The 23,983-nt window shown below is 43.9% G+C and overlaps 3 protein-coding genes, 1 long non-coding RNA gene, 1 other non-coding gene and 1 pseudogene across 25 annotated transcripts in view; 5 read left to right on the forward strand and 1 right to left on the reverse strand.

Annotated features, from left to right (window-relative positions):
- Window positions 1-72: 72 nt before the first annotated feature.
- LOC147649892 (uncharacterized) lies at window positions 73-2,021 on the reverse strand. The gene is made up of 3 exons (XR_015277759.1): window positions 1,933-2,021; window positions 813-1,050; window positions 73-693 (listed from the first exon to the last, which is right to left on the reverse strand). It is a non-coding gene; the product is annotated as an uncharacterized LOC147649892 (long non-coding RNA).
- PUS1 (pseudouridine synthase 1) lies at window positions 1,046-9,001 on the forward strand. Of its 4 annotated transcripts, none has more exons than XM_086856007.1 (6): window positions 1,046-2,208; window positions 2,675-2,899; window positions 3,705-3,842; window positions 4,095-4,197; window positions 4,453-5,150; window positions 7,190-9,001. In XM_086856007.1, exons 1-6 carry the CDS (start codon window positions 1,630-1,632, stop codon window positions 7,238-7,240), a joined length of 1,794 nt encoding a protein of 597 aa, XP_086712133.1. In that variant the 5' UTR covers window positions 1,046-1,629; the 3' UTR covers window positions 7,241-9,001. The 4 variants fall into 4 exon arrangements, with proteins under 4 accessions (XP_086712133.1, XP_086712136.1, XP_086712134.1 ...); XM_086856010.1 differs by having other exon boundaries at window positions 2,200-2,291; XM_086856008.1 differs by having other exon boundaries at window positions 2,206-2,373.
- Window positions 9,002-9,672: 671 nt separating this feature from the next.
- On the forward strand, window positions 9,673-14,306 carry LOC147649893 (uncharacterized). The gene is made up of 4 exons (XM_086856537.1): window positions 9,673-9,811; window positions 10,673-10,878; window positions 12,647-12,810; window positions 14,171-14,306. The coding sequence occupies exons 2-4, from the start codon at window positions 10,678-10,680 to the stop codon at window positions 14,190-14,192; spliced, it is 387 nt and encodes a 128-aa protein (XP_086712663.1). The 5' UTR covers window positions 9,673-9,811; window positions 10,673-10,677; the 3' UTR covers window positions 14,193-14,306.
- LOC111936488 (E1A-binding protein p400-like) lies at window positions 14,193-19,356 on the forward strand (annotated as a pseudogene). The gene is made up of 4 exons (XR_015277839.1): window positions 14,193-14,514; window positions 15,048-15,450; window positions 16,497-16,618; window positions 17,078-19,356. The product of XR_015277839.1 is annotated as an E1A-binding protein p400-like (transcript).
- LOC111936788 (small nucleolar RNA SNORA49) lies at window positions 15,814-15,952 on the forward strand. The gene has a single exon (XR_002868331.1). It is a non-coding gene; the product is annotated as a small nucleolar RNA SNORA49 (small nucleolar RNA).
- LOC111936489 (E1A-binding protein p400) overlaps window positions 19,222-23,983 on the forward strand; it is a 46,886-nt gene continuing 42,124 nt past the window's right edge. For 11 of the 17 annotated variants that reach the window (XM_086856521.1, XM_086856523.1, XM_086856524.1 and 8 more), the window contains exons 1-2: window positions 19,222-19,560; window positions 21,348-22,700. In XM_086856521.1, coding sequence (XP_086712647.1) covers window positions 21,378-22,700 — 1,323 coding nt within the window. In that variant the 5' untranslated portion in view covers window positions 19,222-19,560; window positions 21,348-21,377. The remainder of the gene's footprint in view (window positions 19,561-21,347; window positions 22,701-23,983) is intronic. The other 6 variants (XM_086856519.1, XM_086856520.1, XM_086856526.1 and 3 more) reach the window with 3 other exon arrangements.

The following is a 23,983-nucleotide window of genomic DNA, read 5'->3' on the forward strand; positions in this document are numbered from 1 at the left end:
GTTTTTTCCTTCCCTTTAACAGAAAACAATTGGAAGAAATCGTCTTTCTTAACACAATGTTTTCTTGGAGTCTTTCTTACTGATTTAAAATAAATTTTACTTCTCTGTGAATTGAATGGAAATACTTCTAAAATAAATACCTCCTTTTTCAAAGCAGGCCTTGGGGAGGAAGGTGAGAAAGTTGCTTGCATGACAGTGCCACAGCAGAGCAGGAGAAGGCTGCACAGGGAGGGGACAGCCAGCTGCAGTGGCTCCAGGGGCCCTGCTCTGCCAGCCGGAGGGGACAGCCCGCAGTGTCCCCGGGCTGGGAGGAATGCCAGAGGTGCCTGGCAGGGGACAGCTGTGAGGCCAGGGCTGTGCATGTCCCCAGGACACGGCAGGGAGGTGGCGGTGCGCGTTGCCAGAGCCCCATCTGCAGGCGGCCGCTGCCCGGGCACCCCGCGCAGCCTGGGGTGAGGAGCGGCACTGACATCCTTACGAGAATTAAATAAACTACCTCAGAAAACATGCCATACCCCGGTTCCGCAGCTGCCCGTTCGACAGAGGTCAGTTGTCTGTGAGGCCAGATGTTTGGTACCTAGAGAGCTTTGACGATGCTGATTTGAGTGCCGAGAGAGCTCCAGACCTGCTGAGGGTCTCAATGCCCCAGAACGCAGCAGCAGTGGCAACTACAGCGAGTCACTTCGTTTTGTCCTTGATTTTGGTAGCAAGATAAAATAAATTATACATAGGTGTTCAGGATAAAATAGATAAGTTAAAAAAAGGAAGAGGTAGTGCGTGCTGTGGCAGGTTAAGAGCACAGCTTGTGCTACCTGTTTTCAAGCTTTGTGGCTGCTCTTAGAAGGCGTAAGGAGGTGGGATACAAAAGATTTTTCCCTCATGGGATATCCATGCAAGTCTTTTTCCTATCCCATCACTGTTTTCTGTATTGAATGTCACCTTCTTCCATCTCTCACATTTACTGAAATGAGCCAAACTCAGAAATCAGGGCAGGGAAGGAGGAGGAAGGGATGCGGTGGACGGACAAGTCAATTGCATAAGCTCCACTTCCTAAGGAAATGAGGCAAAAAAAGATTCAGACACCCTGGTTGCAGTGATAGAGAAATTTGTGTTCCTGTTTCCCTTGGCAGCAGCACTGCATTGTGACAGGCCATCTTTTATCACTTCTCTAAGCAAAGTGCAGCTGGGACCCTGTGATAAATCTTCCCTTTGCTCCATCCCACTCCTGAAATAACTCAGAAGCGTCCGTTTGAAAAAGGACGTGCTGCGTTTCTTCCCCTTATTAGCTGAAATAACAGGCCTGTGATAATCTGGCCCACTTGGAAGTGTCAGCCTTTCCATGTTCCATCTGAACGGATAAATGGAGCTCTCCTACAATAATCTCACAGCCTGCCAAAGAACCCGTGTCTCCACTGGGTAGCTCCATCCTACAGAACAATGCAGCAAAACATTATTCCAGGTGCATTCGGCTTTTTGGAAGGTACATGCCGTGGCCTGGTGAGGGCTCCTGCTGTGCTCAGCTTCCCCATGAAGCGCATCACTGCCGATAAAACAAACTGCACAAAACATGAGCACAAGGATTACCTGAGCTGGAGGAAAACCTGAGGGGAAGTGGAGTCAGAGGTGCCCATGCTTGACACTGGCACAAAGAGAGGGCGTGTGGAAAAGGGGACCAATGTGACATCCCTCTGGGAAGGGAACCGTGAACTTTTACTGAAGACCTGTGTGCACTGTGAACTATTCCCTTCCCTTGTCCTCGCCTCAGTTTTGTCAGTGCCTGCTTCCCCATGGATAAGGAAAAATGGGCTGCTTTACTTCCACAGCCACCGTGTACCGCCGGAATGTTATTCTGCCTTTTCCCCCTCTTTTCTGCGATTTAACAATATGACAATTTCTGGGTGTGGAGAGCCCGTGTGCGGGAAGTGGCAATACCTCCACTCTGGTCACCGCCAGCACTGGAGCAGGGCGGGCTCTCCAGGCTGGGAACCCCGGCGCAGAGCTGGCTGTACATGCCATCCCTTTTCCCACTCGGAGGGAGATCCGGGAAGGGCTCGGTTTGCTGTCCGGCGCTGCCCTCAGCCCGCCCCGCTGCCCTCAGGGCGCTGCCCTCACTGCACCCGCTGCTTCGCGCTCCCCGCCATGTCCCCGCGCGGCCGCCGTATCCGCACGTGTGCGTCCCGCGTGGTGCCGTCGCTGCGCAGCGCCCGTGTAAGTGGCGGCGGCGGCGGGCGCGGGGCTGAGGGCGGCGGGCGCGGCCTCTCCCGCCCGCCGGCTCCGGGGACGATGCTGCGGTGGGGGCTCCGGCTCGTGAGCTGCGGTTTCTCCGCCCCGGGGAGCGCGGCGTGCGCCGGGCAGTGGGGGCGGCAGCGCAGCGTGCGTACCGCCGGGCCCTGCCCTGCCCCGCTCTGGGGACGGGCCAGGCCGGGTGCGCCATCGCCACTCGCCCTGCCGGCCTTCCCAACCGGCCCGCCGGGTGTCCGGGCAGTGCAGGCCCTGCCTGCCTCCTCCAGGGAATGGTGACACGGCCTAGGGGGGAGCAGGGGCGCTCGCCTTTCCTGCCTCCGACTTGCTCATATGCTGTCCCCTTCTGCGGCCCCGAGGGATGGAGCTGTCGCTTTCTGCCCGAGGTTCGTGCTGTTCATGCTCGTCCCATCTGCGGTTGTTTCCCCTGCAGGTTCTTACAATGGCTGAGGATTTGATAGCAGCGGTTGCCAGCCAGACAAAGAGGCTCAACAGCAGCAGCGAGGTGGTTCAAAGGCTGGAAGAAAACGGGCATCAAAACAAAAGGTTGAAGAGCGATGCGGATGAGGAAGATGCAGAGGATCAGAATAAGAAGTCACCCAAAAGGAAGATTGTGCTGTTGATGGCATATTCAGGGAAAGGCTACCATGGCATGCAGGTATGGAGTTTGGCAAGGCAGCATCTCCAGCGTATTTTTTGTTTTGGAATCTGTTAGGTTTAGTCAGTGCCTGGGTAGGGAATCAGTTGAGCATTTGCAGTGTGAAAAACCGGGACAGGAACAGTGCATGAATGGGTTCAAATGGTTTGGTAGTAACTTAATTTTTAAAAGTCAGTGGTGCATCTCTGGTGATTCTAGGAACACTACTTTGTCATGGCACCAGACGTGGCTGTGCAGGGTGGTCTGTGGCACGGAGCTCGCAGCCAGAGGGTGATCCTGCTCCATCTGCTGCTCCTCTCCACGTACTGCAGGCTCCGTACACTTAAAGAATACTTCAGAAGCTCCAGGGGATAACTGATAATCTTGCACACAGGCAGGGAAGGGAGCCTTTCATGGTTCTACAACAAAGGAGGTTTTTTCACCAGCAGTCAACCTCATGCTTACAGGCGCATCATCATCTTTCTAGAAGAAAAAATTGCAGAGGCTGGGTTTGGAGCAGCAGCTGTTAACTTGCAGGCACTGGGACAGTATTGGTGCTGTTTCATGCAGCTGATGGAATCATCAAAAACCTCCAGAAGTGTTGCACAGTGAAATTAGAAATGAGAACAATAACAGCTAAATCAGAATCATGTTTTATTAACACTCTCTGGTAAAATAGAGTTAGGTTTGTTAGAGAATGGCTCTTAAGGCTGTAAAAGGAAGACTTTTAAAGAATTTCACATTTGATGAATGAAATTTCCATCTTCATTTATTCAGTTACTGTGATTTGTTCTATTTCTTATTTTTACTACATATGGCCTCTTAGAGAAATGTGGGATCTTCCCAGTTCAAGACAATTGAAGATGACCTAGTCTCTGCCCTTGTTCAGTCTGGATGCATCCCAGAAAACCACGGGGAAGACATGAAGAAGATGTCTTTCCAGCGCTGTGCTCGAACAGATAAGGTAGGTTGGGCAGGGCTGTGTTCTCCTAAACTCTGGGGTTTACACACCTCTGCTGCTGGGATGGACTGCCAAAGCATTGTCCAGAGGGAGATCCAGCAGTGAATGTTGCTTGAAACTTCTCCTTTTGTCCACTATTAAATTAAAGTACAAGCAAATAAACTTGTTATTCAGCTATTTCAATCCTGCAAGTGCTATCCTAGAGCTTCCAAAGTGCATGATTATGTGGGTTTTTGTGTTATATGGTTTTTACAGGGTGTGTCTGCAGCTGGACAGATTGTGTCACTCAAGGTCAGGCTAATAGATGACATCTTAGAAAAGATCAATAATCATCTTCCTTCTCACATCAGAATTCTGGGTAAGAGCACTGAAATGGACATAGAAAATGTTTTCAAGAGAAGCTTTCTCCTGCAGAAGGTCTCTCTCTTACCATTATAATTTTGCTTATAAGGGGTTTAGTTTTAACACGCTTCTATTAGCTTGAAATTTGGGCTCTTCTGAACAAATCTATTTTTTGTTTGTATTTTGTTTAAAAAAATTCTTGTTGGTAGGAGTGAGGTCACAATCAATCTGTAACCTCCTGATTCAAAAACCTAATGTCACTTAAATCCAGGCCTGAAGAGAGTCACCGGGGGATTCAACTCCAAGAACAAATGTGACGCCAGAACCTACTCTTACATGCTGCCAACGTTTGCCTTTGCCCATAAGGACCATCAGGTGCAGGAAGAGCTTTTTCGGCTGGACACAGAGACCCTTGAAAGGGTCAATAAACTGCTGGCCTGCTACAAAGGGACACACAACTTCCACAACTTCACATCACAGAAGGGCCCCAGGGACCCCAGTGCCAAGCGGTACATCATGGAGATGTACTGTGGCGAGCCCTTCGTCAGGGAAAACATGGAGTTTGCAGTGATCAAAGTGAAGGGTCAGAGTTTCATGATGCACCAGATCAGGAAGATGATTGGGCTGGTGATAGCAATTGTGAAAGGTTATGCTGCTGAGTCCATCATGGAACGCAGCTGGGGAGAGGAGAAGGTCGACGTCCCCAAAGCCCCAGGACTTGGGCTGGTTTTGGAGAAAGTACACTTTGAAAAATACAACAGGCGTTTTGGGAATGATGGGCTGCATGAGCCACTGGAGTGGACAGAGGAGGAGGAGAAGATTGCTGTTTTCAAAGAGCAGTACATCTATCCTACCATTATCAACACAGAAAGGGAGGAGAAATCCATGGCAAACTGGCTTAACACCCTCCCCATTCATGACTTCAACTCATCTGCTGTTGAGATGCAAACTAACAACAAAAATTCAAAGGTAATGACTGAAGCCATTATTTTTCAAATGGAAGCTGTCAAGTTGAAACATCTTTTCCCTTTGTAACATTTTTGTTTTCCATGAAGTGCCTTAGAAATGACAGTCATCTGGAGTATGAAGTGTGTATAATCTTTTCTGTCTTTGTGCACTTGATGATAGTGGAATGAACTGTACAAAGCATTGTTTTTGCAGGGTTTTACAGGGAGTAGTTGAGGGAGGAGGGAAAGCTTTAAGCACAAGCAATTTACATAATCATAAACTGGCAACAGAAATTATGGACACAATGCCAGCCTTTGATGTTGTGAAAGTGTTTGGGAGTCTAGGTTTCAGGTTGACAATTTTGCTTTAAATACCTGCTGGCTTTTTGTATTCTCTGATTTTGGGCCAATTCTCATTTTGTTATCAGATAAGGTTTGGGATCAGGGAAATTTAGGACCAGTTCTTTAAAATTAGTCTGCCATGAGCTCAAAATAGGCCATCAGAACAACTTCTGAGTAACTGGGATATTGTGGAATTGGATTTGTGCCAGCAGGAGCTCCTGTGAGCTGTAAGGTGCAATACACCAAAGGTGTAGAATATAATTTTTGTCAGAAGGAAATTTCAGTTAAAGGCTGGTAAGTCCTTGAAGGATGAACGATGGACAGGGCTAAAACTTCTGTGTAGTGCAACTCAGAATAAAATAATGACCTTTTTCATTTAACAGAGTTCTTAAAATTACCTTTATTTTGCGTAACAAATGGAGAATGTCGCATTTAATTATGTCTACCATTTTTTGCTTGAGTTCAAGAAAGAGTTTCATCACATAATATAAAACTTAGAGCCTTGTTGAATACCACAAGCAGGATACTGTAAGTTTCTCAGGGTTATTTTTGTACTTCTGGTAATCCTTTTCTGAATTCTGGGTATGTGAGAGGGGTGTTTGTGACAGGAGCTCATGGCAAAAGCCACATTATTTTGGTTAAATGGGACCCAAAGAGATGATGTGGCTCCTTTACCTGGTGATGTTGGCAGGACCTGGTGCTGCCAGGCTCCCAATCCCTGACATGTTCCTGGAAGGAGGCAGCTTCTGCTCCCTGCAGATAGTCCCGACCAAGTTTGGCTTTGGCATCACAGTTAGCACAAGCTGTCTGGGAAGGATAAAAAAGGCATGATATGACAGACTCTGCTGAGATTCTGCAGGCTGTTTGCACTTCAGTGAGCTGTGCTTGCTGGTATGTAGTCAACTGTGTGAGTGCCTTGGAGTTTGTTTTGTAGTAGTATATTAAATTGCCAGTGTTAAATTCGTGGGATTTGATGTTTTCAACAAGTGGTGGTGAGGGGAAAAACTACAGACATAGAGTCTATAGATATACTATGCTAGCTTCTCTTTATAAAAATACTTTTATATCTGTCTTAAAAGTTAAAATACTTGCTTAAAAAAAATACATAAACCCCCAAATTAATTGCACCATATTGCCTTACTCCTGAAGGAGTGGCTCCCAGAGAAGAACTGACTTCAGTCTCCTTGTAAGTTTCTAACATCTGTAATTTTTCCTTTTTTGCACTACTGTGTGCAACTGACTTCACTTTTAAACAAGTATTAGTGAGTCCTTATCTGCAGTACAGGTTGGACATAAATTCTCTGCAGCAGACAAATTTCTTAAATCTGGCTTTAGATGATATAACAAGTTTGGCTTTTGAGGGACTTGCATAAAACAATACTTAATTTGTCTCACCGACATTTATTTTAAATATCAACATTTCATGTTACTGTCTCACTTTAAAGTTTCCCACATACTGTAGGTTGTAATTATGGAGTTGTAGATTTACGTAAGAAAATTTCTCTGCTGGTAATTGTAAGCCAAAGAACATTTTTTGTTACATGAAGCATCTTTACCACCACAGGTGTTTTCTACAATAGATGGATCTATCCCATGGATTTAGGATCCACGACTATTGTCTTACTATTGTGGAGGAGTTCAGAGTCAGTATCTTTGATTTAGGTCAGTCTGGGGATGTAAATGCAACACTGATAAATCATTTTGTGTTTTGCTTTGCAGAAGAGCAGCGATATCGAAGGCAGCGATGGTTGTGGTGATGATTCTGACTGAACCAGCAAGTGGCTGGCCGTGGGACCCTTTGTCTACAAAAAGTGGCCTTTCTAAACCCAAGAATCCAGTGAAACAGGAGTTTGTGTGCTTGCAGAATGAGAACTGGATGCCCAGGAGAAGCTGGGTGGGGAAGACAGTGCAGCAGAAAAAACAGAAGCTTTTTATACCACTGACTGATTCACCTGACTGATATACTTGAAAACAGTGTAGTGGGAAAGCAGCTTCCTGAAAAAATCTTGAAATGCAGGATATCCTAATTGCTATTTGAATAATGTTTTATAATGTTTACTTGGAAAATAGTATTTTAACTATGTATAATCTCTACGTAAAGATGGGGCAAATCATTTTAATATACACTTTTTTTATTATGAAGTTGCAACTTCATGAGCTTTTGATTTTTTTAACAATTTACCTTTACTTGAACTGAATCTCCCAGCTTTTATTTTTCATGTCATCCATGGTTTTCCTATGGAATAACATGCATGACCCTGAGATTAACTCAGTTATCTACAGTGTGGTGCTAAAAATGCCCAGGTTGTGGATTCAATTCCTTTATGGGCCATTCACTTAGAGTTGGACTTGATGCTTGTGGGTCCCTTCCAACTCAGAATGTTCTGTGATTTAGAACCTATGGGTTAGGAACTCATTATCATGCTGACTGCCATGAACCCTTTTGGTTTTAAAACAAGTTTCTGTGTTCTCTAGAGCTTTGCAGGTCTGAAAGAAATGATTCCTTACTCAGTGAAAGGGCTTCTGTTTGGAATGTGGACTGAACCATACATTCCAAGATGAGACATTTTCTGTGGAAGGTGCCATCCTGCCAGCATTGCCTTTGTGTGTGGGCAGGTTCAAGGATATAAATCCACAGCTCCAGGAGTACTTGGGCCTTTGCTGCCTGAGGTGTAACCCAGAAATCCTTTTGAGCCATCCACAGGGTCCAGAGTTTAATTGATTTGGCATGTGTGAAAGAAATGGTGCTGTATTCTCTGGTCTTCAATCAGGCTGGGTTTGTGAACTCTTCAATCCCATCAGGCTCCTCAGAACAGGGAATGTATGCAGTGATATGGGAGGCACGTGTCTGAGCACTGCCATCCTCTGGGAATCTATTTTAATTTTCAGTGTTTTCAGGAATTCCATATCCTGGAGTTCATGCTCCTTTTTCCCATCAGTGTTTAACTTCTCGTTCTTGTTTCCAGCTCTCTGGAGGTGGCAGAAGAAATTACACCCTCCTGCCTTACCAACCTGCAGAACACTATTGAAATACTGGAATAAGACTGCAAGCGTTTGGATATTCCCTTGCTTGAGTCTGTGTGGAGTCTTGCTTTCTAATTACTGAAAATAAGGAGTCAACTCTTTGTTCCCACATATAGTGGGTTTTGCCTAAAGCCTTTAATTTTATAGTTCCTTCTGGAATGATTCTTTTGGTTTTGAAGGGTTTTTTTTTGGGTTGGTGGCAATTTGGGGGTATCTTTTGGGGCACAGCTGTACTTTAAAAAATGATTCCCATGTTCATTTTATCTGGGTTCTCTTTAGAGCTTTTTATCATGAAGGCCTTGCTTGATTTTATAAGAGCAAGTGTATAGAAGTGTCCTCGAGAGAGTTTCTGCCTGGATTTTCATTTACATCCCTTCCTGGTCCCTACTCTGCATTACCTTCCGTCCAAAGCTCCATTTCCCCATGCCATTCAATCTGAAAAAAAACCCAAACCTTTATCTACTTATAATAAAGGCCCCAAAGCTGTGATATGTACCACAGTTGAAATCAAAGAGAAAATTTATTTGGAGAGGGAAAAAAACATGAATAACAGTTATTAATAATAATAATAATAATAATAAATACTTAATGGTCGTGGCTCCCCCTCTGTGCGGGTGGGAGCGCCTGGCGGCGGTGTCCCCCCCGCGCTGGGAGGTGAATGGTATCGCCGCTCGCGGGGCAGGGCGGGGCCTGGGGCGGGGCCAGCCGAGGGGCGGGGCCAGGGGCGGCCATGAGGGGGCGCTGCGGGAGAGCGCTGCGGGCCCGGGGCGTGAGGGGAGCGCAGGGCGGCTCCGGGATCTGGGGGTGGCACATGGTGTGCGGAGCGGGTCAGGCTGTGCAGGGGTAGGACATGGTGTGCGGAGCGGGTCAGGCTGTGCGAGGGCGGTCCGGGGTGGCACAGGGGATGCGGAGCGGGGACGGGATACCGCGGGAAGCACGCAGCGATGTGAGGGGCCAGGGAACCGCGCTCCCGGCGCTGCTGAGCCCTGTGTTAGCGCCTGCTCTGTTCCGAGGCAGCACCGACACCCCGCGTACCGGGTTGGAATGTCCTTTACAGCATGGACCATCCCGCCCCGCTGCTTTATGGAACTGGCAGGAGTGACAGCAGGCAGCCCCCTCCTGGCACAGCTTCCGTCATCTCCCGTGCGTGTGGCAGCACCGGCCTCTCCGTCAGTCCCTGGGCTGGAGAAAGCCAAAAGCTTGACCGTCCTGAATCTTCAAATTACAAACATACCCAGTCCAGACTCAGAATGAGCTGCAGGAACTCTCCAGGTCTGGCTGCTAGAGACAAAGCAAATGGATAAATCTACTGTGACGGTAAAGAATTTTAGTGGTTAATTCGGGTTAAAAGGTCAGTGACCATTGAGATCAACTCGCTTTGCAGTTGTGCAGGAAGCAGTTCTGCAACCATAAACCTCATTTTGTAGCAGAATAAAGTGAATGTAAAATTTAAATCAAGACGTAGGAGTGCATAGACCTTTGGAAATGGTAGTCCGATGTACCATTTTATTGACAATGAGATACTTTATTAGGTTAACTTTATTTCAGTTCCAAAATAGTACTTCAGCGAGAGACTCATGATTAGTTCTGACAGCAAGTAAAAAAAAAAGTCACGAACTTTAAAATAATGCTGGTACATCTAATGCTTATATTAATGACTTAAGTTTAAGTGTAAATTTTAAGCTTTGTAATTAAAGATAATTGCTTTAATGAGATTTTCTGTAATTGTAACATTATATCTAACAACAATTGTTACACATTTTAAAAACCCTCTGGAGAAAATCTTAGAGATCCTAGTAAGTGCTGCACATCTCATTTTCCATCCACCGGGTTTAATTTTGTACCCTCTGAGCCTAATTTGTTGCTTTCCTTAATTAATGTTGCATGAAATTTTCCCCTTTTGGTCATTTGATACCCTGATAGAGATTGGTTGTCAACTCTCTGCAGGGTGTTGTTAGCAAAGATCTTGTCAGGTTCAAGAGTGGATAAGGACATCCTAGACTGGCATGGTGATTGAGTCACACCTTCAGAGCTTCCAGGCAGGCAGGTGTACTGAGGTGTGGTGGAAAGCTGATTTCACCAGCTATCTAACAGGCTGGATTGCCACTTTCTTTGGTTCTCTTTGTCATTTCGCTATTTTCTTTTCTGAAATTGCAATTTTTTAAAGTCTCTCTGCAGGTGAAATGCCTCCTGTCCCTCAAGTGGCTCAGCAGATTGGCCAGGAGGAAAACCAGCAGCAAAATGGACCAAATTTGTCAAGTTGGCTTAATTCCTTACCTGCTGCATATGACAGGAACCCAGTTCTGCCCCAGCAGGTACAGCCAGCAGGCTGGGATAGGAACAATGTGCTTGTGGTCCCAGCTCCGGCTCCCTCACAACAACAGGTATATTTGTAAATTATACAGCATTTATATTATATAACATTCGTTCATTATCTTGTTTGGAGATTGTTGACCTTTGTGTTTTGTGTGGTGACTTTGTGGATGGTGGAATTTATCACTCCAGCCTGGGGAGAAAGGAGCAAATAATTCCAGTAGTTTATGCAGGTGACTTTGCCAAGCCTGATAATTTGCTTCAGACAGCTGTGGCGTAGCTCATCTGGGTATGAATCTTCCTTTACAAAAATACTTTTGTATTTAAATTTAGAATGTCTGTGGATACCTGTGGCTTTCATTTGGTTTTAATTAGTGCTGCAGATATACATGATTTTTCTTGAAGAAAGGAAAGGGGTGAGGAGGAATCAGACACATTCTCTAGGGAGGTAGCATTTGTTCTTGTAATAAAGTCCTAGAAGGAGATTTAATTAAACAGAATCCATTATTTAAAAATTTTATGCGCCATTTTAGAATAAAGGAGGGGGAATGGTAATGAAAATTTGTGCTGCTTGTGCTGACTTGACAACAGTTGCAGGATGCTTACATGTGTTAATAAAAATGCCAGAAAATAAATGTGTTTTTATATGAACTTTTTTGAGAATTTTGTCCATCTGCCATCTGGCAGAGTATTTAAATTCTGTGAAATTTCTCACTGAATCAGCCAGCACTTCGATGAGATCTAGGGGTACTATACCTTAGGAGGAAAAACAGACGTTATCAAGACTGAGTAGCACTGCATTCCAAGCTTCTCTCCTGATTTTTTGTATTACTGCTGCCTCACAAAGTCCTTCAGAGACTTTACAAAAAGCTGCACAAAATGCATTATTCATTGTCCTTTAATAAAGTGTGACTTCAAACACCATGGAATGTTTCCAAGGACTGAATAATCATTTACTGAATAATCATTTCTATTGATTATCCATGTATTTTTCATAGTGTCTGTCTTGGTTTTGTGTTGTGCAGTAGGAAACATAAGTTTAATTATGTTTATTTGAAGAAAAATGAAATTCTGCAGGGAATAACAGCACTGAGGAAAGAAGGTTTATGGTCTCTGAAACCTCTGCCCAAACTCAGCACAAATCATACCATGTTGTTATGAAAGAAATGCAGTGGATGGCAACTGACTTTTTTTTCAAGAAAGAAGATGAAAGACTGTAATTGCCAAGAGAGTGATGTGAATGTGATATTTTCAACCAGAAAAGAATAGGCAGCATTTTCATGGTTAGGATGTGATCACTGAGGATCTGGGGGTCTGGGGTTGCCTTTCCCAGTTTGTAAACTTTAAACAGTACTCCTAAAGGGATTTTAATTATTTTTTTTCTTTAGAAATTTGCCTTTTAGATAGAATTGAGCAAAACCTTAAAATAATTTTATGTTTTTATTTTAGGGTTAATGTGTCAAGGTGGGAATAGATGGGTCTGGAATAACAGTTCTACAAAGGCAAATGTTGTAATTATGAGCAGTGAATTAGCTGCAGAGCTTATCTTTTGAGGGTGCTGCCCTATTTGTGACTCCTGGTAACATGAGCATAATGCTCCATTTCCATGGTGTGGGTTCTTGGAGCCTTTTAAAGTAACGGCAGCTGCTCTCTGCAAAGTCACATGACACGTGGCTCTTCCAAGTTCCACTTTAATTCTGCCATCAGCTGGGAGCTTTTTAATCATTCTCAGATACTGTGGTATTATTGCTATTATTTTGTCTAAAATGCATCTAATAGTAGTAAAATATTTAAATATTTCTTTAGTTTTTTGTTTTTTTTCTTTAACTGTAACTGAAGGACACAGACTGGCCTCTCCTTGATGAGATTGGCATGGAAAACCAAATTAATTGCTACAAAGCACAAATGCTGCCAAAACTGAAGGTAACTGGAAAGTTTATTGAAGACATCTCCTGCTCCCTTTCATCAGCCAGACTTAAGCCAGTGAAGTTCAAACCAAAAAGGTATGTAGTGTTCAGGTGATTGGTTTATTTTTTATTGGTTTTTTTTTTTTTTAAATAACAGATGAAAAAGAGTAATATTTGTGAGGGCTGAGAGGGTTCATTCAAAATTATTTGTTTATTTTTTTATCTTTTGTTTCCAAACTGATCACTGCTAAAGACTTCATGCCTTTAAAGTCTTCTCCCTCAGTCTTCTGGGGGAAAGCAGAGTGCTTCTTACTGCTTAAGTTCTTTTCATTTATCAAAGCTCAGTTTTGATCTTTCTGGCCAGACTCAAGAGTTGAAGTCATTTGTGGTTTTGATCAAACACTGAAAATTATTTCTGGAATAGAGTTTCCTAAGCAGAATAATTAAATCTTCTCCTTCTAGTTAGTTTTCAGATGTACTTGCAAAACACTTAAAGATTTTTATTTTTTTTGGGGGGGGGGAGGGGGAGGGAAGGACAGAGGGAGAAAAAAATACTCTGTTAAATTTTGGGCTTTTTAATTAATTTATTTTTTTGTTGTTCTAGAGTCTTCCCTCAGAAGAGAAATTAGAAGGGTTCAGTTTTGAGTCTTGGAGCAAATGTAATTCTGCTGTAGAGCAATGTAGAGTTAAATTTTACCATAAATTAGCCTGATATAAGAAGGGTATGGTTAGTGAAGCCCAAGACAGCTTGTGTGACACATGGCTGTGACAGGTGACAAGAAAGATGTCCTGCACTAGTGTCCTTAGGTTATTCTACCAGAAGAGAGCATTGGCAGTTAATGAAATTAAGGACTGGGAAGTGATAGATGAAGTATATATGTAAAACAGAAAAAGAACTCATTATTTTTGTCTTTAGACATCTTTGGTTTCCTGGAATTAGCATACACAAAACAGCTATTGTGAAATCAGCTCTTAAAACTGCACTGTTTTTGAAACCATACCTGTAATTAAAGCTTTGCTCCATTAAGAAGTTTGACCCTTACTAGCATCTTTTGCGGAGTTTTCTTGCTGTCTCCAGACTCCACAGATGACTAAGGGATATGGGAGTTCTGTTATGCCCCTTCCATGTAATCCTTCAGAGATGACTGGAGCATCAGAGCATTTGGTGTACTTGAATTTTACAGTATAGTGTGTTTCTTCTGTGTTTTGAGAGAAGCAGAATCCCTCCTGCCATATGCTCTTCAGCTGGGTACCTCTTTCAGCTCAGATTACTGACTAAAAATAATATTTTTGCCAGTAGGCATAGAATAAGGAAGCAGATTTATTTTTCATTACAATACCAAAGCTGACATTTGTTCTTGTATCACAAGTGTCAGCTTTTCTCCTGCTCTCTTCTCCATTCATAGAACTCTCATATGAACTAAATTATTTTTATTTTCGACTTTGTTTTTTGCAGAAGCTTTATCTGGTCACAATAGATTCAGAAAATAATTTTGAATTTAAAGGGTATCCAAAGAGAAAAAAGACAACTAAAGGAACACCTGGATAAAATATACTTCTGGAATGAGTGTCATTATTCCAGAATCCTCCTGTATGGCAGAGACCTGTTGGAAACTTGCTCTTGGATCAGTGAAAGAAAAATCTCTCAGCATTGTTCTGCCAGGATTAACAAGTGGTGCTGGGCAGGCTTCGCAAATTGCCTTCCATATTTCAGCATTTCAGAGGCTCTAAGGATCCATTGCAGGAAATCATTCTGACACTGAAACAGCAACAGATTGCCCTGAAGGATGTTATTACCAGGTAATAGAGACAAATCCATGTGCAGTCTTTGCACAGATTAGATGGGTGTGTGCTACCCTCCAAAACAGGGTATTTATGTGAACAACTGTAAAATGCTAGATGATAAATAGGCTGCCTTTTTTTATCCTTTTTGTAGGCTACATTCCTCTACACTGAACTTATTTGAATTTCAGATGTATAGTTTTGGATAATTCTAGGATCTGAAACTCTCAATAGTTCCATGGCAACTGTTATTATATTTATAACAGTTCTGCTTTATTTTGACATATCTTGTATTTGTTGTGTTAATGTTGACAAAAAAAACCACCTAGGAATTGTAAAAAGCTTCTCTTGGTAACTTTATGGATAATGGTAATTTCCACTTTGGTGTTTTTGCATTTATTTGATGTCATCATAAAACTTCCTGTCCTGATTTACTTTGTTACCTTTAGCCAGGTGTTTTGTGCTTCTTTGCAAATATTACTGGTTTTGAGTAGTTAATAGCTCAAGTGGTTAAAAATTAGTATAATAAAGTTCTGATTTGTTTTATAGAGACCTGTGTGTGTTCCAGCTGTAGCTGTTGCTCCTCCATGTTTGTGTGGCACAAATCCTTCTTACACATGGACCCATGGAATGAAACTCTTGCAGTTCAGTCTTGAGGAACAGAGATGGTGCAGTGTGATTCAGGTATTAAACACCCACCACTGGATACACCTGTGTGCAGGGGCTGTCTCTAATTGTAAGTGTGACCTGCAGAACACTCAGGTTCTCATTCATAACCAGGCAAGCTGGGAGCTCTGGCTGTCCTGCTTTGGAAGATGAAAGCAGAAGGGAGAGCAGGTGCTGATTTTGACACAGATGATTGCAGTGTTTAACATCCGGGAGCTTTTCCTGCATTTCCGTTTCCTCACGTGAGGGAGAGTTAGTGAGAGTGGTGCTCACAGCTGGCATTATCTGGTAAGAGGATCTCTTACTCCAGCTAATAGTGAGTAGATGCTTATGGTGGGAGGGCAAAGTCTAATACCTTTGCAAGATTCATTTGCATAATTTCTTTGCTTATTGAAGCAAATTATATATGTAGCTGTAGCACAAATATATAATTATAAATGAAATATGTCAGTCATATTACTATTTGATGAGGAATCTAGGGTGTTTACAAGGAATATGCCTCTAATTATCCTGCGTTTATGAGCAATTTGTGCTTCAAATGCAGATTTTTTTTTTTCACAATAGCCATTTGATTAATTGCTTTTGCTTTCATTATCTGTAGCTATTTACATTGTTAGTACTTTAAATGTAGTTGGTGTTTTTATGTTGGCAGTTCCTCAGCCTTACTCCAGGGGCTTTTCTTTGTCGTAGAGTGCCCTGGCATTGCCTGAGGATAAATTGAAAGTATGCTCCTTTCCCTCCCCAGTAAGATTCTGTATATCCTCTGGGGCCTACAATTTGAGCAAACATTAACAATATATTGAAGGTATTTTTATTTTTTATTCCAAATTGCATCATTATGCTTTCTGTTAGATGCAGTATAAAACATAAAAGAATACTTTGCCTTAAGGCAACGCAAGGCATTTGATTTGATTTAGTCAATAGACAAGAAAAATGATGGAGCACGTACAGGAATAACAGCTCAGGTGTGCTTGATCATAGGACATGATGTGGTTACTGTAATAGATATTTAGATTTTTATTTGGCTGACTGCACCATAAATTAATAGCTTTAATAGTAGGCAGATTAATTATGAATTGTGTAGATCTGTAATGTGGGCAGTCAGATAACTTGAAATGTTTTGCATGCTTAATGTAGGTTGGGTAAGTAATAAGATAACAATTTTTCCAGTCTTCTCAGTCTGTTAAAAAAAAAGTCTGTTTAGAGATTTATCCCTTATTAATGTGAATTTTTAATGAAGTTGCTAGTTTCCCTATTTTAGGAATTCATAAAAATCTTCAACAAAGACAAGTGATCCTTCTGTGCTATCCTGTCTTCCCACACTCCTTCCACAGGTGTCAGTCACACAGGTGTGATTACTGTTGTCTTCTATGACTGATTTAGATTTGCTGATGGATGCAAAGAGTAAGGAGTGGTGTGACAAAATTGCAAGAGGCAGAGATAACCACACATACAGGTGAATTTCCTGCAAATAAATCAGTGTTTTAAAATCAAAAGTAGACAGAAGATGGTCTGGGGAGAAACTAGGATTTTTGGTTGAGGTCACCCTTCTAGTTTAAGTAACTTGGTCTTTCAAGATCCCTTCAAAGAGTATATCATACACCTTCCCTTCAGACTAGAGGGAAAATTAAAATCATGTCCTTTCCACACTGCTGCTTCTGTTCCTGTCTTTGCTCCCACTTTCATCTAACAAATCATCTGACTTCTGTATTGAGACAGCCAAAATAAAATGTGTGTGTTTTCAGTCCTTGATAACCAGAAAATGCCATTCTTGATTATCACTGGATTCCAGATCCACCTGTGATGTTTGTGTAGTTCTAAGATGTATTTGAAAGCTTCTCTCCAGTGACTATTTCTTTTCTTTAAAGGATGTGCTGAGAGCACAAGGATTGTAATGGGTTTATTTGTTTTACAGGCTTGTAAGTGGTAATTCTGTTGAAGAGAATCTGTTGAAAAAGAGTATTAAACATATGATTCAAGAACTGGCTGCTCAGGGAGGGGATTGTTCAACAGACCTTTTATCTCAGGTACTGTAACATTAAGAACATTAGCAGTTATTTAATGATACATTAAAATTAGCATTTTACTATATCTGACACAGAATTTTGAAAAGGTAGTGGTTTATTAATTTCTAGGCTTATTTGGGAACCAGTGATATGTGTTCACAGTTCAGCAGAAATCCTGAACTGTCAGCTCATATAGAAAATCAGAAGGTAACAATATCTAGTAATAAAGGTTTGCTTGTTTCAATGATAATGTTACCCTTTTATTGACATTGTCTTAATCAAAAGCAACATCTGCAGCAAAAGGTGTCAAATACATCTGTAATTTGACTTTTCTGAACTTGATTTTAAGATGACTAAAATTTTTTTTGACATCATGCCTTATCATATTGAATACTTCAAAACATGTTTCCATAAGGGTCTTTGCTCTGAATATGGAAAAGAGGGATCCAGAACGTTTACAGAAGAGAGACTGTCTGAGCTAAGAAATCATTTAGATTGAGAGTTGTGTGACTCAGGAAACATCATGGTTCCTACTCAGAACAGCTGGCCAGCTTGGTGGACCAGATCTGGAGATTTCTCTTATTTTATGTAAACCTTTAGAAAAGGTTGGAATTTACTTTCTGTAAAACAACCAAGTGGCTTCCGTAAAGTACCTTGTTTTCAATCCATTTACATGAAACAGTTCTGTGCAAATTTAAATACTGAAACACTCAGGGGAGGCAATTTGAGCCTGTTGATATATCTGTTCATGTTCTGAAACATTTAAATTACCAAGTGTTCTCCTGAGGGTTGTGACGTGCATTGAACTAAATTGTATCTTGTGTTGTAAAACTTAGTCCTGTGCCTTGTCAGATAATTTGCATTTTTTTCTTAAAGGTTTTGGATCATGTCAGTGATGTAGTTCTCTTGTAACTATGTTTATCACTCTCCAAAGCAATGCCAAAATTATTACATAAAGACCATTGCAGGTCCAGAGGGAAAGGTGTTGAAACATGATTTGCATTGTGAGAACTTGGGGGTTCCTGGGGTCTTTTTTGTTGTAGGTTTTTTTTTCTTTCTTTTTTTTTTTCTTTTAATTCCTCATTGCTGTTAGAGTACTACGTGAGTGTTTACTAAGCAGAAACATAACTAGATTTTAGAATTCTGAATAGCAAATGTTAGTAAATACCTTCTCCTAACAGCATTACTAATATAGGTTATATTTATTACATTTCCATACACTTAGGAATATGAATTTCCCCAATGTTATGAAAATATGACATTGGATGTATCATTTACACAACCAGTATGTTAAAAATAAGGGAGGAAAACTGTTTAAGTGGTAGGATATGAATTGTTTTCAGTCAAGGCTATTGATAACTATGAATTTTGAGACAGGGCTTTTGCTTATGTATTTTTGTATTATGTATTTTTTTGCTTATGTATTTTTGGTACCTAAGCCTTCACTTTGTATTTATGTAGAATGTAGGTGGTCATCCTCTTTGTGCTAAAGACTGGAATTCTGGGTGTATTCAAATCTATATGAATCACTTTGAGTTGATGACAGTGACTACTAGAAATAGATTTCTTTAAGTTTACCTCTACTGTCAATAATTTTTCTCAGATTTAACAGGAAATCACTGGTGGCCTGATGGGTGAATGTGTTTTCTCTTAAGCACGAATGTAATTCACGGGGACCTTTTTCTTATCAAAGGCTCTGTGCTAACCTTTAGCTTTAAGGTAGTGTTTACTGTCCAAGAATCAAATCTGTGCTCGTGCTGATGTAAAGAAAAGCCTGAAGTGCTTCAGTATTGCTCCATCTGATGTACCAGAAGTCCTTCCTCAGGTCTGGGTAGAACCTCCTGAGCATCAGGGTGTGCCCGTTGTCTCCTGTCCTGTTACCTGGCACCACCGAGCAGAGCTGCTCCTCTCAGCCGCCTCTTCCCGAGGCTGAACAGCGCCGGCTCCCTCAGCCTTTCCCCGCAAGAGATGCTCCAGCCCCTTCACCACCTTTGTTTCCCTCGGCTGGCCCCGCTCCAGACGCTCCCAGTCTCTCCTGCCCTGAGGAGTACAAGCCCCGCGAGCTGCAATGTGCATTTTCACACCGTGGCTTGAAGAGCCAGCCCTGCTCCCTGCGCGGACAGAAACCACCCTTTGCTCTCTCCTTCCCCTCCCCTGTCTCTGCTATAATAAATATCCATTTTTCTGCCCTGTCGCCGAGCCCGTTCCTATCGCGACAGGAGCCGCGGGCCGGCTCCGCGGTGCGCGCAGGCGCGGCGCTGGCGCAGGCGCGGTGCGGCGCGCGGCTGGCGGCGCAGGCGCGGCGGGACGCGGTTTGTCTCCTGCCGGCGCTGGTAGCGGCGCCCCCGCCCGCGCTTCCTGCCCGCAGCGAATGGAACCCGCGGCGCCCGCGGTAAGTGCGGCCCGCGGGGCCCGCCCGGGCCCGGCTGCGCGTCCCGCTCCGCCCCGAACGGCCCCCGACAGCCCTGCCGCCGCACCGGGAGCGGCCGCGGAGGGACGGGCCCGCCCGGCGCGGGGCGGGGGACGCGGGCCGGGCCGGGCCGGGGGAGCGCGGCCCCGGCGGGGGAGCCCCGGGCGGGGGGAGTCCCCGCGGAGCGGCGGCGGAGCCGGGCTTCACCCCCGGCCCGAGCGGCCTCGCTGCGCTGCTCGCACACAAAAGGCGATCCCTGCTTCGGGACCTCCCTTATCGGCCTGTAATTAATTAAGTGTTTTCACTGGGGCCGTAAGTGTTAGTGAGGTGCGGGTAATTAAAATAATAAGACCTTGTTGCTGGTAGTATCGTTTGAATCTTAATTATTTGGCATCGGCGCTGTGAAACAACCACAGTACCTGGAAGAATTGCAGTATTGTTAAATCTTTTGGAAAAGGGGCCTGTAAGTAGTGCAGTTTTTTCCGCTTCCCGCTCTACTGAGGGAGCTCGCTCAGGTTTGAGTTCCGGAGAGTGGGAGAGCCGAGACCCGCCGGGATGAGCCCGGTGCGGGAGAGCCGAGACCCGCCGGGATGAGCCCGGTGCGGGAGAGCCGAGACCCGCCGGGATGAGCCCGGTGCGGGAGAGGCGGAACCCGGCCGGAGGAGCCGCTGTGCCGGCTGCGCTCCCCGGTACCCCCGGTACGGGAGGTCCCGGGCTCTCGGCCTCCTGTCACTGCTGGCACGTGTGTGACAGCGCTGCTTTGCTCCACCTTCCCGGACAGCCGCCTCTTTCCCGGGGCAAGGAAGGGAATATCTCCATCCCCAGGGCTTAGGCAGATCGCTGCAGGTAGTGCAGGACAGGGAGCGGAGGGTTTGTGATGTGCTCCCTGCCTGGGCAGCGGAGGAACGGGAGAGCCGGCAGCACCCGCTGCATCTCATCGCTTCCCACTGGTGCTGCCGTGCCGGTGTGCTGCTGCCTGTTGCCACTTGCGACCAGCTTGGAGTTAGGAACACAAAGGAGTGGCAGCGTATTTGTGTGTTTGGCCTGAAATGATAAAAATGAAAGTGTTGCTTTCAAAACAGGAGAGAGATTTTAAAAGGAAAAAAAAACCCCAAACCTATCAGGTTTCATTTTCTCTTGCTGCTATTTCTATGTGACTCCCAGTCCTGAATCTACCTGTCAGTGCATGTCATTGGAATTTTTGTTTGTCTGTGATTGAAATGGAAAACCAGAATGTTTTGGGATTTCTGCGTAGCTTAACTCAATAAACAGCATTTTTAATGAAATGCAGATTTGATTATTTTTCATCTCTTTATGTGTTCTGAAGGAAAGAGAAGGCAAAGTTAAGCATCAAGTACAGTAGTTTTCCATACAATTGGATGACTTGGCCTTCAGTAGCTAGAAAACAAATGAATAGCCTGTCCATTTTCTTATTTTTAGTTGCTACTGAAACATTGGTAATAACATGAAAAGAGAGTAGATGACTTTGATACTGGAGACCATCGTTTTTTGAAGTTCCACAGCAAGGGAAAAAGTCCTGTTTCTACCTAGTTAAGGGGAACACAGCATTTATAAGACTATTCAATAGCAGTACTAGCTAGAGAAATTTATGAGGGATTTAAGTAAGATTTTGTTGTTCTGAGATGCCAGTGAATAGATCATTCTAAACATTTGAAATAAAAGGTAATCTTTCTAGCTGTAGTTAAGTAGTTTCACTTGCAGAAGAGTTTTTACCTTTCCTGAATGTCTGTTTTTGTGTATTTCTTTAGCGTATTCTATAAAACCTTAGATCAGTGAGAATGCACCATGGCAATGGTCCTCAGAATGCCCAGCGCCAGCTCCAGAGATCCAGGTCCTTCACAGGCAGTGAGGGAGAAGAACAACAGGCAAATTTGCCCCAGTCTCCCGCAGCCTCTTTTGCGCCTTCCGCGAGCCCCTCGGCGCCGCAGTCGCCCAGTTACCAAATCCAGCAGTTTATCATGAGCCGGAGCCCGGTGGCGGGGCAGAATGTGAACATCACCCTGCAGAACGTGGGCCCGGTGGCCTCGGGGAACCAGCAGATAACTCTCACCCCGCTGCCGCTTCCAAACCCGACGTCCCCGAGCTTTCAGTTCAGCCCTCAGCAGAGGCGCTTTGAGCATGGATCCCCCTCGTACATCCAGGTCACCTCTCCGCTGCCGCAGCAAGTGCAGTCGCAGAGCCCCACGCAGCCTAACCCGGTGCCGGTGCAGGCGCTGCCCAACGTCCGGGCAGGCACTCCCGGGCCTGGCCTGGGCATGTGCAGCCAGAGCCCAACAAGGGGCTTTGTGGATGCCAGCGTGCTCGTGAGACAGATCAGCCTGAGTCCTTCCAACGGCGGACACTTCGTGTACCAAGAAGGGCCGGGAATTGCACAAATTGCTCAAGGAGCTGCTGCACAAGTGCAGCTTCCATCGTCTGGGACGCCTGCCACGGTGAGGGAGCGCAGGCTTTCGCAGCCTCACTCGCAGTCTGGGGGCACCATCCACCACCTCGGGCCTCAGAGCCCTGTGGCCAGCGGGGCAAATATGCAATCCTTGACTAGCCCGGGCCACATCACAACGACCAGCTTGCCACCCCAAATCAGCAATATTATCCAGGGGCAACTTATGCAACAGCAGCAGCAAGTGCTTCAGGGGCAGCAGCTGAGTAGACCCATTGGATTTGACAGGACTTCTGGTGGATTGATAGCAGGAGTTGGAGGACCAAGTGCGTTTGGAATGACATCACCTCCTCCTCCCACAAGTCCTTCACGGGCCACTGTGCCACAGGGGCTGTCGAGTCTTCCTCTCACTCCTACAGCTAACACAACAGTGAAAAAACAACCCAAAAAGTTGGAGGAGATTCCTCCTGCAAACCAAGAAACTGCTCAAATGAGAAAACTGTGTTTGGATCATCACCACAAGCAGATGGAAATTCTTAAGGAAACTTTTAAGGAATGTTTGATTGAACTGTTCTTCCTGCAACATCTTCAAGGGAATATGATGGACTTCTTAGCTTTTAAGAAGAAACATTGTGTTCCTCTGCAAGCATACCTGAGGCAAAATGACTTGGATCTGGAGGAGGAAGAAGAGGAAGAACAATCTGAGGTCATCAATGATGAGGTAAGAAACTTTGTTGGAATAAAATCGTGGATGAAGTTGTAGCACTGGGATTGTGAAGTATTAAAGAATGGGACAGGACATGAAGAACAATTTTTGCTTGATGAAGTATGGCAGTTTTTCATAAAATAGTTGGTCTGAGAGAATGCAGTTCTGCTGGGTAGTGTGATTTGATGGGTCGGTTTGAGTGTGCTGTTAGATTTATGGATTTAAAATTAAAGAATAGAGAGGGAGCTTTAACTGTCCTAGTTGCACACAAGTAAAGATGGTAGAAGTGTGGAAATGATTTTAAGATCTCAGAATGGTTATGACTAGGAATCATAGTTTTAATTTCACTTAACTAGACTTGGACAAACCAAAAAGGAATAAGCAAAAGCATTACAAGAGGTTAACCTGACTCATGGATCTTCCAATCATAGATGTTACTGAAGTTCAATGTTGCTGCAGCCAACAAAAAATGTGAATTAATCTAATTAGTGAGGGAGAACATGTGTAGTGGTCCACAGTCATGTGGTGCCCTGGAGCTCTGTGTGTGAGTTGCTGTTTAAAGGATTAGCAACCAGCACTTACATGCTGGACATTGACAAGTTCATTTTGTTGTTTATGCAAAGGTTTAAATTACTAACTAGCTTGAATTCACTGCTCATTAATGGCAAAGAACTTGAAGGAAGCTCACCACTGACAGGTGCTGTGCAGCTTTTCCTGCATGTTTGTACCCATATGTGGCTGCTGGAGCACTGGTCTGGTGCAGAGCCTGCCCACAAACCAACATGGCAAGTGGTTGCAGCAGGGTGGATAGAACTGATGCCCCTGCACCACTTGGCATGCATAAATATCTTCGAAAATTTGTGAAAATATCTAAGGGTATATAGCTGCCAGAGTGTAGAAGAACCAATATTATGTAAAGAACCTTTAACTACCTTTGGGAAATGAGTGCCTTCACTGAAATTTCATGACTCTTAGGTATGAATCATTAGTCATGCCTTCAGCTGGAATTGGTGGGAAATTTTAACAGAATATTAGGCTGAAGTTTAATTTATTCATTGCTTTGTTGTCTAAACTTCTTGATTAGGAAAATACATTTCTGCTTGCGACAGTTATTGACAATTTTGAAGGAATCATTACTTTATATAGTAATATAAAAGCTAGCTTGTTACTGTAATTTATTGACAATGGATATTCGGTATTTTTTTTTTTTTCACCTGGTTTGTGTTTTGTCAAATTGTTTAGGTGTTCTTGTTGGGTTGCGTGTTTGTCAGCTGAAATAACCAGGTATTTTTAACTAC

Source organism: Cyanistes caeruleus, chromosome 18 (genome assembly GCF_971803275.1).
Source record: "Cyanistes caeruleus chromosome 18, bCyaCae1.hap1.1, whole genome shotgun sequence".
NCBI lineage: Eukaryota > Metazoa > Chordata > Aves > Passeriformes > Paridae > Cyanistes > Cyanistes caeruleus.